Below are 13,610 nucleotides of genomic sequence, written 5' to 3'. Positions count from 1 at the left end.
TTTCTCTCCTATAATAGACAGATCATTCCTCTTAATTTTTCTTTGTTTACTTTCATTGACAAACTTTGTTTTTCACTGCAATAATGCAACGCTTAGCAGGGCAACGAGAGTTAGTGCTGTCAGATGGGGCCCCTTAGGGAGGTCTTCTACTGTCTTTGGCAAATTTGCACATTTTGGGCCACTGCTTTAGTTTAAGTTTGTCAGCCCTGAGGGGCCCCCTATACTGGTCTGGGGCCCCAAGCTCTGTCTTCATTTGGACAATCAGCTTTCTCGATCAAAGGCTGTGAACTCTGGAACACATTACCACCTGAAATAAAATTAATCTCAGACTTAAAATCTGTTCCAAAAAAAGTGAAAAGCTGGCTGAAAGCAAACCAGATCTGTACCCACTTTTAAATTGTATCTCAAATCTGTAACTGGTTTATAGCATTTTGTATTGTCATATTTTTCTACATGTATTTTAATGTATCCTCATAGAGTGTTGTGGGGTTTTATGTGATCGAATGTTGTACATTTTTACTCTGTTTGTTTACCCAAAGGCCCAACTAGGAACAAGAGTTAAAAAAATAGCTAATCTTTATGCAGCACATCAGTATCATGCTTTGTATTGAAACTATGTTAAGTTGCATTGTCCCTATCAAACATTCAAATGCAATTCAAACAAGGACAAATTGGATGCCAGCATAATAAAACTAATCAGAAATCATCATCTGGGTACTTTCTTATATCAAGCCTTCATTTATCTTTTGTACATCCTGCAAGCACCATGATCCCCTAATCCCTAACCAGACTACAACAACAGCAAACATGTTTTAATTAGTCTGACTTGTAATGGCATATTCAGGCTGGGATCTCCTTGTTTATTTGTTGATTTTGTCTCACAGCTAAAAGCTACAATGTGGACACTGTGGAGACTTTCTTCTATGAACCAGTTAGCTCTTTGTGAGCGTCTTTTTAATATACAAACTCATACTCTGCCTTTCATGAGCTCTTATTTGAGTCCAATGTAAACTCTGTCTAATCCATTCACTGCTGTTGGTCCTGTCTGGTTCCTGTTGTGTCTTCTTAGCTCTCTGTGGTTGACCCAGGCGTTACTGCACTCTTCCTGCATGCTGCACACACTTCCTGTTTATCCTTTTGGATAGCTATGAAAGTGGGATTCAGAGTTGTTCATCTGGGTTTTGGTGCTACATATCATGGAAATTGTGTCATGTCTGTGGCTGAAAAAGAGCAGATTGAAGAAATGTTTGTTTGCTGCGTTTTCACGGACATTTGCAATACAATATGTTAGGAACACTTGATATGATGAACGTTTCAGGCTGATTTTAGGTGTCAGGTATCAAACTGAGAAAACAAACATGTTACAACAGCTTGATGAATCGCCCGACAACTCCTGACCTCCGTGTGTTTTGGAAATGTTTGCCGGGTCTGACAAACAATGGCTGGCACACTGCCAGGCAGGAGGCTGCCAAACTGGCAACCCCTCCAAACCCTCCCCGACTCCCCACTCCCCCCCACTCCTCCATCAGTGTCCGACGCAGCGTGGCCAGTACACACATCCTGCCTTTGTGGGCCAGGAATGTCAAGAATCCAGACTGCTGCCCTCCTCCCCGCCGCTGCCCAACAAGGTGCTCGCACCCTCACTCCCCCTCAGCCCCCGCCTCACCCCAGCGACCGCCCCACTGTAGCGTCCCGGTGGTTTTACAGCCCGCCGGATGGGTGTCTGGGTGGTTGTGTGTTGGTTTGATGTTGTATTTACTCTCTGGAGCTACAACACCTGCTCTCAGGAAGTGAGCTGTGTGTAAAGGGTTTGATGAGGTTTTTCACATCTTTAAATGCAACTTCTTTAATGCCAGAAATTGTTGAAAGACTTTGAAACCCCATGGCATCAATGTTTGAAATCCACAAAAGTATTCCTGCATGTCCCTGAAACGATGGTAATAATAGTTTTCTATTGACTTTGATCAATTGCTCCCAAGCTATCTGGTTTGCGGCTCCTTAAAAACGCTATGGTCTGTACTTTTATGATGGTGGTTCTTTCAGGGTTGCTAAGGTCCCTTTAGGCCACTCATTGATTTTTGGATTTATTTTGTGTGTTTCAGTTTTTCACTCTAATAAATCATGAAGAAATTGAAACTCCAGGATACCAAAAGCATGATGGTTCAGGAAATCAAATTATACATATGGGATGCTAAAGTGTTAGCTGTACCTTGTGCACTGGTTGCAACTGGAGGAACCCTAAAACTCAGGAAAGCAGAGTGCTGGTTTAGCTCAGTAGGGAGAGCAGTGCCCCATCTGCAGAAGCTACAGTCTGCGAGTCGTCACCAAGGTTTTAATAGTTTTCAATGTCAATTTCAGTTCAGTTTGAATTGGTTTTCAATGCTTAATGTCTGCTAGTTTTGTTTTTATTTTGAGAGAATCCTTTTAGTTTAGTTTTTAGTAGTTTTTGGTAATTGGCCCCTTGTGATACTTGTCAGGGTCGAGACCTATGAGGGCCACATCATATTATTTTCAACCCCCTGCATAAACTCATCCAAAACAGAAATCAGTGTGCCTGAGACAAACCATAAAGAATGTGACTCTCAGTTTGCTTGTTTTAAAGACTAAAACAAAGAATTGTACTTTACTTTTGTTAGCTTTTGTTAACACAAAGTACAGATTTTGATTTTGATTTTCAGTTAACTTAAATGTTTTTACATTTTAGATTTCCTTATTTCCTTATCTTTCATTAACGATGATAACCTTGCTCGTCGCCCCAGTGGACGCAGTCTCAGTGACGTTACCAAATGGGTTCTGAAGCTGAGTTTTGAAAGACGATTACAGACTACCGCCGCCTGCTGGTGGGGAGAGTTATTGCCTCTCACTCCAGACGCAGAACGTTGTTGTCCACAGGCAGCCTTCGTCACCACTAGTTCTTTGACGTCTGCTTGGTGTATCAGGGCCTCAACTCTCTGTAATCGTGTTTATTTCTGCTGTAACATTTTTGTAGTCTTTATAATAATTGGGTGTATATGTGACTTCCTTGCTTTTGCAGTTTTTTTTCCACTTCTGCATTGGCTTCATTTTTCAAAACTAAAGGTTGCCGATTGGACCTGATGCTATTTACTGCAAGTCCTCCCTGACTGTCTCTCCCTACATGTCCTGTCTCTCTACAGCTGCCCTACCAATGAAATACGAAAAGCCAAAAAAGTCATCTTAAAAAAAAACAAAAGAATTCAAGAAAACTCACTGGGCTCACAATTAGTAAAACCCCTGAGTCCTCAACATTTTAAAATCTTGTTTAAGTAAATCACAAACTTTAAGATAGCATTATAAGAGACTTCCTGTCATTGTTGGGCACAAACAAAGCATAGGTAAAGATTTATGCAAGGTGTGATTTAAAAGATCAATTAAACATCTATCTATCACCCTGATGCTCAAAGGAGCTTAAGTGGCTTTTTTAAGACAGAAGCTGAACTTTGTGCTGCTTAAGGGGACAGTATATGATTAATACACATTTTTTGACGGTGAAGAGCTGTCGATCATGCTAAGTTGATTTCGCATTGTAGCTGTTTTTTTCAATTATGCAGAAAAATGGTGCAACGGGAAAAATCTATTTGCTGGAGAAGAAAATATGATATAATGAAAAGCTGTGATGTTGTATTTGGAGGAGGTCAGTCTGTTTAATCACTTGGTACACTAGATTTTAATCACAGTTAGACCGATAATAAACTGCTATACAGAAAGCTACATTTATATATTTGTTGTGTCCAGTCTCAGTGGTCATACTGTACACATCGTGTTGTTTTCAGGGACCCAAGAGAGACCCTCTAAATAATGATATCAAATGCACTAAAATACATTTCCCATGTTTTGTAACAGCCGTGCCAAAGCTTAATGCGAGGACCTTCCTGCTCTCCAACAAAACACTTTCTACGTGCCCTTGGATGACAATGGGAATGCAGAGTTTTTCCTACCGATCATGGGAACCTGAGGACAGGCCCGTGTTTCCTGGAATGAGGCCCGTTAGGAAAGAGATGGAGGGAACACAGGATGTCCTGAGAAACTGTGTCCCAAAGAGCAGAGCAGGCCAGAGCTGGTGGAGGAGCTGTTCACAGGGATTTTCTCCACATCACCACTTCCCCTGATGGAGTGGGATTCCCTACTTTGGGTTTCCATTACACCTGTCCCTAATTGTTATTTTTCCTGACTTTTCTATAACCCCTTAAATATAATTCATGAATCACAACATGGTTGCCTGGTTTATCTAGTCATTTTTTATCCAATTTTTTCTCTTGCATACATTTAGACATTTTCCTGAAGGTCACATGTTCACTCTTTGAGTCATGTCTCTGTCACTATTTGACACCAACAAACAGCCCTCTCCTCCTCCTCCTCCTCCTCCCTCCTCTGGACACCCTCCAGCCGTCTTGAGAGGAGTTTTGATGATGTCACAGCGAGGGCGGGGGCATGTGTGTCTATAAGTACAGGCCCCTGCACAGGGAAACCTCTCAATGAAGTAGAGCTGAGCTTGAACTGACCTGTGCTGACACCAGAGCAGACGGGTGTACCTCTGCACGGTGCACAGACGCTGAACTGTGGATACCTTTTTATCCTGCAGCTGAAAATCAAGACTTCTCTCCTCTTTGGACCGTGGAATCCTATTTTTTATTTCTTTATTCTTTTAAAAAGTTTTTTCTATTTTTGTTAGTCTGCTGTTTTCAGGATGCTTGGCCCTGTTACTTTGCAGCAGATCATTTCCTACCTGTTCGTGCTCTGCAGCGCTGCAGTGATGGTGAGTTCTTTTTCTTCTCTGTATTAATTTTTGTCTGTGTAATTTCATACAGATAGGTATCATTACTTGATGAATTGACACACACCCTGACTTTTGACCCTGCTCCTCAGGCAGAGGGAGAGTGCCCTGCTGAGTGCTCCTGCGCAGCCTCACCCCCGATGTGCCCGCCGGGCGTCAGCTGGGTGACCGACCACTGCGGCTGCTGTAAAGTTTGTGCGAGGCAGTTCAATGAGGACTGCAGCGCCGCTGAACCCTGCGATCACATCAAGGGGCTACGCTGCCACCTGGGGGCCGGAGGGGACCCTGAGAGAGGACTGTGTCGAGGTGAGGCTGAGAGAGGGGCATTATCTAACTGAGCAAAATAAACATTATTAGGCTGACATTTACATTTAGGTGTATCTGGAGATGTTATAGTAAAGGGATTAGATATATAGTTATTTGTTTGGTTGTTGAGCATCTTGTGGATTTTATGACTGCATGTTGCAAAAATGTAAAATAAATGGAAATGATCAAACACCACGACAAAGATCGTTTGATTACCATTTTATTTTGAGAACAAAGTCCAGACATTAACGAAGACGTGTCGAAATCAAGATTCAATATTGAGAATAATGTAAAAAATAAGTATTGCTGCAGGAATAATAAATTACCAATCAGAGAAGGTCAATTTATTTCTGCATTAGAAAAAAAAACTAAATGTCAAGTAAAGTCTCCAATGTTTTAGTCAAACATTACAAAAAGTCATTTCTAAAGTGGTCATTCTCTTAAACAGATGATTTTTAATATTTTGATTTCATTCTCAAAAAGTGAACCTTTTCTCATATATACATATATCATGTTTATTTGTTTCAACCCCTTTCATATTGATTTGCGTTTGACAGTCATGACTCTTGCACAATATTGAAATTTATACTGATCATTTTAAACCTTTGCATTCGGACTCTATTCTTGAAATGATTTATTTATTACCACTCAAACTGAACTCATGCCCCTACTTGTCTTACTTTCTCTCAAAGATGTATTTCTTATCGCCAAACTTCTTTCAGACAGAGGCAAAATGAAATCGTCCTTGTGTGAGCAGCTTGATGAGGAGTGTCAGTGATTTTCATCATTTTTTAAAAGGTGTTGATACTGCTGGACCAAATACTGTCCCTCATTTACCATAATGAAACAGCTGGCAGCCTTTCAAAAGGCTGAGTCAAGTTGATGTTTGTAAAAATATTCTGGCCCAAATGAGAACAAATCTGGCCCCAACCCAGTATGAGTTTGACCCCCTTGTCTCAAAGGAAGGTAAAACAATGGCACCCGGTATATATTACACAAGTCATAACCTAAACGAAAGAAATATTAGATTTTAAAAAAATCATTGTGGGCAAACAGTGAATGCATTAAAGCTGTAAGCCTTCATCAGCAACAACAGAAGTCGGACATTACGCAGGCAAGTGAAATCCAGCCACCAACCAGGAGAGAGTAAACAATGACATAAGGGGATCCACACGGGAAAGAACCACCCAGTTAGTTTCTTTGCTTCAATCCCTGATAACATGCATTTAACTTACCACTTCAGATGTGAAGCTGCGTTCACTGTCAACATTATTAAACAAACTCATTAAAGTACACGCTAAACATTTTTCTATAAAGATCTTTCTACTCTGTGTAAGTTATGTAAGTAACTAACTAATGTAAGTTAGTTAAAAAAAAAATGTTTCACTTGGCAATAACTTCCGTCTCCCTTGTTTGTAAAAATGATGCCGCTAAACATTTTTTCCCAGTGTTTTACATGAGATTAAAACAAGTTATGCAGGGGGAAAAGAAAAAGATGTAGGGGACTGAACATTTTAAATCAAATTCTTAAAATGTATCACCAGGACTATTTTTCTCGCACGAGGGCGTCCACACAGAACTACTGAGCTTTTAGAAACACTTATATGAGGTCTTTCTGCACTCTCTGAGAACTCATTAAGTCTGGTTTATCATCCAAGGAGATGTCTAATGAAAAAATTTGAAAATCTGGGAGTTGTAAAGGTTTTCAAAGATGTTGGTGTTTTCCAGTCAGTTAAGGTGAAATAAACGGTGCTCCATGTTGCATCACAGGAAGTGTAGGAGCTTTTAGGGATAGGACTGACAAACAAAGCGTTCTTTTTTGAACATATTTTGACGAGAGAATGAATTATTCAAAGAGCATATTATCACAAAATATTCTGCACAATTCATATTTATTGCACAGCCTGGTTCTCTGGTCTCTCTGTGTACAAACTCAGGTCTCCCTCTGTTCCTCTTGTATGAGGTTAAAGGTCACTCCTCACAGCTCTGTTTCCTGTTTTCTGTCTGCGTGTCTACAGCTGAGGCCCAGGGATTGCCTTGCGAGTTCAACGGACGGGTGTACCAGCACGGCGAGGACTTCCAGCCTGACTGCCAGCACCAGTGCACCTGCATGGACCGGGTGGTGGGCTGCATGCCCCTCTGCCCACAGCGAATCCCTCTTCCAGACTGGCGCTGCTCACGGCCTCGGCTGGCGAGGCCCGAGGGCGGCTGCTGTGAGGAATGGGTGTGTGATGACAACAACCACATCAGTGAGGAGCCAGACGAGCTGACACACACCTCCATGCCAGACGGACGGCCCCTCCCCAACCACATCAGTGTCCTGCTGGAGCCCCAGCCGCATCCCCGACACCCAGCTGCCACCGGAGGGGCCACGCTCAGAGGTAAACATCACAGCAATGCTTTTTAAGATCACCACAAACAACACCAAAGACGGTCTGAAGGAGGTTTTTCATGGTCGTGTGCAGGAGATGAGCCAAAACCTGAAGCTGTAAATAAAAGTGGACGTAGCCTCTGTAGTCTGAAATTTGCAACCAACAAGGAAGTGCTGAAAAACTGCATTCCATTTAATGGCCAGCAGGGGGCAACTCCACTGGTTACATGAGGAAGTGTAATTGTGTAAATGACCACTTTGCCTTCATTGCCTCAGTAAAACCTTTCCAGATGACTTTTTGGTCTAAATTAACATGATGTTTATTTTATAACATATAATCCATTGTGAGTAAGCATAGTGAATTTAGAGTCAAATAGATGATAAATCAAGGTATGCTTTGGTCGTGGCTACCGATGTTTGAGAGGTCACCAGCATAGTGTGAGGTTGGACCAAATAATGGACAGCACAAGAGAAGTGAAGCCAAAAGATTTAGAGCTCCCCCTGCTGACAGTGTAGGCCATAAACCCCGCCTCCTCCATGTTAACAGATGGAACTTGGAGTAAACTTTCAAATTAAAATACTCGTCACATAACATTCCGATTAAAGTCATGGTAACCCTGAATTATCGATCAATCAATTTTAATTTGTATAGCGTGTGTTATCTCGAGACACTTTACAAAAAGAAGGTAAAAGACCTTACTCTTTGTCTTTTAACATTACAAAAGAGCAGGTACAAAGACCATACTCATTGTTGTGTTACAAAAAGCAAATAAAATATCTTACTTTATGCTATATTACAAAGACCCGGCCTATCCACCAGGAGCACTTTAGCAAAGCAGCAAATTATAACAGCACCTTGTTAACAGAGCTTGTGCTAGTGTTAGCTCAAAAAGTAGCCTCTGCTAAATCTCCAGCTTTAACCTTTTTTTGGGTCCCGACCCATCAGTTGAGAACCACTGATCTGAAGAATTGCAGGGATTCATTTGTAACCATCTTTTTCATCCTTCTCACAGAGATGGTGTCGTTCCCCATGTCTGAGGGGTTTCTAGAATCCCGCTGTTTCCCACAGACCACAGAGTGGACCCAGTGCTCCACCACGTGTGGGATGGGGATCTCCAGTCGAGTGACCAACAACAACCCGGACTGTCAGCTGGTCCGAGAGACCAGACTGTGCCAGATCCGGCACTGTGAGCCGCAGCTTCCTCTCGCTAGCAAGGTATGTTGAAGAAACACAAATGCATAGAGAGTAGGGGTAGTTTGGATGTTTCTTTGTATGCTGCAAAAAGCAAGATTATCACTTACACTACATTTTGGTCAACAAGCCCCCGTTTGAAAAATTTGGTGGGAGGACTGAAAGCTAAGTTCTGCACAACTGTGGATCAATTGTTTTAAGCAGCCTAAAAAATTATGATAAAATCAGTATCGCAGATATAGCCTTTATTTAGAATATTTTGCTGCTTCACCGTGCTGGACAAGTGCTTCATTTCAAAAGTTTAAACATGGTGAGGTTATGGGAATAACCAAATCTGCCATACTAATATTAGCCTTACAAACTGGCATTGAGATTATATTGAGTTACTGGGATAGCACAAGAAATGTTGCATCATTATAAAGTTTGTTTCAAAAGCAGATGTATTGGTCAAACATCGATATCATCCAACATTGGCCCTGAGACAGATATCATCCTTCATATAATGTGGCGAGCAGCGATGTCAGTAGCCGATGCGTATCTGCTGTGTCACATGAAGTTAAACTGGCAAGCTGCTGATCCAAAGAAGAGTTTTTTATTGGACAAAAGAAGTCACCTGTTGGTGTTGGCAGAGCAGGAGTCTCTGAGAGAGGTCAGGGATATGGAGTTTGTAAAACATGTTCCAGAGACATTTCAAGAGGAGGGTCTTCTTAATAACACTTTAAACACATCAAATCTCACAGCTCATTTTTAAAAACAGACATGAACACTTACAAAGAAGTGTTGAGAAAAGAAACATCAGTATCGCAATCTGCTAACCTGATGTAAACATCGATGTCATTATCCGCCATGATTCTACCAGTTGGTGCATCTCTTTTGGAAAGAGTTTTTGTTTCTTCTCATCTTGCAAAGAAGATGATTCTGTTTTTGCTTTTTACAAACCTGCCTCATCATGAAGTTATTCTAGCATCCGTTTAACCTAGCTATTGCAATTTAATCACAGCAAACCACTGCAGTAAGGCAGATTGCAGCCAACATGTGAAATCATAGTTACGGGGAAGTTGCCACCAACTGCAAAGAGATGGACAGACGCTCTGCAGCTGAAATAGAAAGCCAGAAAGTGGATCAGTTAGAGAAATCCTGACCGAGTTAACAAGTTCAAACTGGAGATTGATCAGCGCCAGGTTGCTGGTATCCATACTAAAGTTTTTACAGAGTTTCAAGAGAAGGAGGTGAAATCTACTTTGGCGTGTTTTCCTCCAGTTGATGTTATGAACTCAGACATGATGCACCAGTAGTTGGTTTTCTGAAATACTGTGAAGGAAGAATATTCCCCTGGTTACATGTTACCTTAAGAAGGATCAAATGATGATTCAATCAAACCAAATCAAAAGAAATTCATCAGCAGATTAATGATGTTATTTAAATGTCGTCTCTTTTTCCAGAGGGGGAAGAAGTGTCAGAAAACAGTCCGCCCCCAGGAGCCAGTCAGGATCACCTTTGCTGGATGTTGGACGTCACAGAGGTACCGCCCTCGTACCTGTGGGACTTGCACAGACGGCCGCTGCTGCACACCCTCCGTCACCCGCACTGTGAGGCTCCGCTTCCACTGCTCTGACGGAGAGGGCTTCTACAGAAACGCCATGTGGATCCAGCGCTGCAGCTGCAGTACAAGCTGTCACTCACACAGCGGGTCCTCCATCCCGTCGGTCAGTCTCCACAACGACATCCACACCTTCAGGCACTGAGGAGGAGGACTCATCAGACCCAGCCCGGGGCCTTACACAATGACTCTGCACCTTCCCCCTCACCCAAACACACCCCCCCCCCACCACCTGTCTGTCAGCTGGGCGAGCTCCTGCCTCCCCCTCCCACGACCAGCCAGGCAATATGTTCGCTTGCACTTTAACATTTCCTGCCACGATGATGTCACAGTTTGTCGACACTAAAGGTGTGTGACTTCTCTTGTACCAAGGAGCACTGAGGAGCACACACTGTTAGCAGAAAGCTTTAATCGAAACGTCTTTAATTTATTTTTATAACTTTGTGTCCTCCCCACAGAGATCGAACAGAGAGAAGGTTGTTTTAGACGAGAAAAAAAGACAACATCTATAAGAAGTGATGGGAACAATGGCGATGCTAAATCAATGATGAAGAACTAAAAGACAAATTATTTAGTAATAAGTGTGGTTGTTTTTCTTTAACACCAGTCATTTGTGATAAAATGTTTTCTTCATGTATTGATTTGTGTGAGTGTGTGTGTGTGTGTGTGTGTGTGTGTGTGTGTGTGTGTGTGTGTGTGTGTGTGTGTGTGTGTGTGTGTGTGTGTGTTTGAAGACAACCTTTCCTCAGAGAGAGTTCAGTAAGCTACATCGATTGCAGTATAAAGTGTATATAGACTTCACTCTTAGCTGTGGAGTGGTAAATTCTAGGATCACCTCATTTTTCGGGGTGTGATTTATACTATAATATGTGTTGGTGTTCTTGACAGTGTACATACGATGCTTTATTTCTAGGGATGAAACGATGCTTTATATTTGAAAAGAACTGTTACATGTGTTCAGTGGATGTTTAACCTGTAAACTCCAGTACATCAAATAAAAATGTATCAACCTTTAAAGTCTTATTTTTCTAGCTTATGTCCCTCTACAAAAAGCATTATTATAGAAGAAAACAAAGTACCCACAAATACAAGTTTTTTATCTTCAGTATTGTTGTGGTTAAATTATTTCTACCATTCATTCAGCATACGTTTTTATCTAAAGCGACGTACATATGAGAGTAAGTACAACACAAGCGAGGATCTAGAAAGAAGGAAACAACGTCAGTAGATTCAAACGAGTTTAGGTCCAATCAGACACACAGGTGCTGACAGGCAATGCACAGAGGTAAAGCACAACATCCACAGCTGATCTTCAGAGTTCTAATCAGCATCACACCCTTCCTAAAATTGTCATCATCAAACAAAACCACCGGCATCATTATAATCAGTAAGTGCATTTATGAATGAGCTGGGTCATTTGTTTGGAAAATTATTCAGACATTTCCAATCCTACGAGCTAATCCATGATATGAGATTTTCTCTTTCTTTTTTTTTTTCAGAAACCAGTTTCTCTACCTTAAAGGTTTTCTCCACTTTTAATAATTTAATCCGATTTCATTGTGTACATCCCAGGAAACTAGGAAACAATTTCATAAAAATGCCTCCTCTATTACCAATTCATGTTTAACTAGCACTTAAAATGGCCTAGTTTCCTGGGATGTACACAATAAATTATGATTACCATCCTAAACCAGTCAGAACTACTTGATACTGAACTGAAGTTATCGGTAATAGTGGAGGTTTTTCTTTGTAATTCAGCTATAGTTTCCCTGTAATTACCTCCTTATTTCCAGTGGTATTACACCATAATGCCTGTCAATCACCGGATAATGACCTGGTAATTAGGGTACTATAAAAGCAAGGGTTACCTAGCTTTTAGGTAGGTATCCTACTCTTTTTGATTCAATATAAAAACACAATGCACCTATAGTCTGCATATAACACCATTTGGATAAATTGTGATTTCAAATACCTAAACCTGGAGCCTAACAGCAAACCAGTTCTTCTGCATGACTGTAAGGTGTGGTGTATGAACAAAACATACCTCTGAGCTACTAACACTCACTGCATCAGTGTGAGTTAATCACCTGCTGAGTCACAAATGTGTTAATAAAAGAAGAAGTTTGTTTTGATATGTTAAATACATGATAGACCATGTGTTTTTTTCACATTTTAATATTTCTGGTGGTTTTCGCAGCCAGCTTGTTTTACCTAACCCTCCATCTTTTTCCACATCTTTGCTTAACAGTGAAGCCGTTTAACCCTGAACACTGAGCTCCTCAGTGCTCATCTTCAGTCAAAGCTCTCTGCTCGTGTTGTCTCGTTGACTTACACAATGCTCCGGCTGGCTCTGGAGCACAAACATTACGCTGGACTTCTAAATTCCTCACTCTGGCCTCTGCCTTCCTCTGAGAGGACGGAGGAACGTTCTGACCCCCTGACTGCCTCAGTCGGTGTGGGCTTTATCTCTCACAAATCACCAGTCTCAGATTACAACAAGAGCAGAGATATTCAGTGAGGCGTTGTGAGAGAATCCAAACTGAGTAGCACCTCAAACGGACTGCGGTGAAAACATTCTGAGACCGGCTGGGAAGCAAATGTGGAACAGTTCATAACTAAATGGACACATAGTTTCTCAGAAGTTGTGCATAAATAAAAACTTGAATAAAAAAAGGGGACTATTGGGGGGCGCCAGTGGCCTAATGGGTGGCACAGGGTTGAATCCAACCTGTGGCTATTTTCCCGCATGTCATTCCCCACTCTCTCTCTCTGACTCTATCCACCATCCTATCTCTAAAAATAAAGGTTTAAAAAGCCTCAAAATAAACCTTTAAAAGAAAAAAAGTTGACTATTAAAGTTGATGAATACCACATTTATTAGGTGGACACAATCATGACTTTATTTAAGTATTTTGACGATTGGTTTACTGGATCCAGAAGTGACCATGTTTGGACTAGAGTTGATCTGGGGTTAGCTAAGGGAACATGTTTAACAAAGTTTAACAGCCACTTGATACCAGAGGTTCACAAATAAACTTGCTTATTACTGTTTAACAATATTTCACACATGACATTCTCTTATGGTGGTAGCTGACAAAAGTTACAAAAAGAGGCATCAAGCCTTAATATGATTTAAACAGGTGGATGACTGTAAGGCTGCGAAGTAGTGGGATGCAATTGAGACCCCGGGTGTCTTTAAAGTCATCCCCAGAGGGATAACCACAAACATGGCAAGCGATTAAATAGGAGGGGGAAAAAAAAACAAAATAGTTACAAGCCAAAAAATAGGCTCCCCTTTTCTCAATTGCCGTGAGATAAGGAGAAACAAAACCACCGCTGCCGAGCAGCT

At 41.4% G+C, this 13,610-nt stretch overlaps 1 protein-coding gene across 1 annotated transcript; it reads left to right on the top strand.

The window, feature by feature from the left end:
- The first annotated feature begins 4,485 nt into the window (after positions 1 to 4,485).
- On the top strand, positions 4,486 to 11,278 carry ccn1l2 (cellular communication network factor 1, like 2). The gene is made up of 5 exons (XM_020645484.3): positions 4,486 to 4,774; positions 4,885 to 5,098; positions 7,117 to 7,479; positions 8,483 to 8,685; positions 10,104 to 11,278. Exons 1-5 carry the CDS (start codon positions 4,706 to 4,708, stop codon positions 10,404 to 10,406), a joined length of 1,152 nt encoding a protein of 383 aa, XP_020501140.1. The 5' UTR covers positions 4,486 to 4,705; the 3' UTR covers positions 10,407 to 11,278.
- Positions 11,279 to 13,610: the final 2,332 nt, after the last annotated feature.

Source organism: Labrus bergylta, chromosome 2 (assembly GCF_963930695.1).
Source record: "Labrus bergylta chromosome 2, fLabBer1.1, whole genome shotgun sequence".
NCBI classification, from domain to species: Eukaryota; Metazoa; Chordata; class Actinopteri; order Labriformes; family Labridae; genus Labrus; species Labrus bergylta.
The sequence above is the reverse complement of the archived record's forward strand: the minus strand, read 5'-3'. Positions and strand labels throughout refer to the sequence as shown.

Coding starts and splice junctions, on each gene's coding strand:
- ccn1l2 (XM_020645484.3), top strand. CDS start 4,706: ATGCTTGGCCCTGTTACTTTGCAGCAGATCATTTCCTACCTGTTCGTG. Junction 4,775..4,884: donor TCTGCAGCGCTGCAGTGATG/GTGAGTTCTTTT, acceptor CCTGCTCCTCAG/GCAGAGGGAGAGTGCCCTGC. Junction 8,686..10,103: donor AGCTTCCTCTCGCTAGCAAG/GTATGTTGAAGA, acceptor CTCTTTTTCCAG/AGGGGGAAGAAGTGTCAGAA.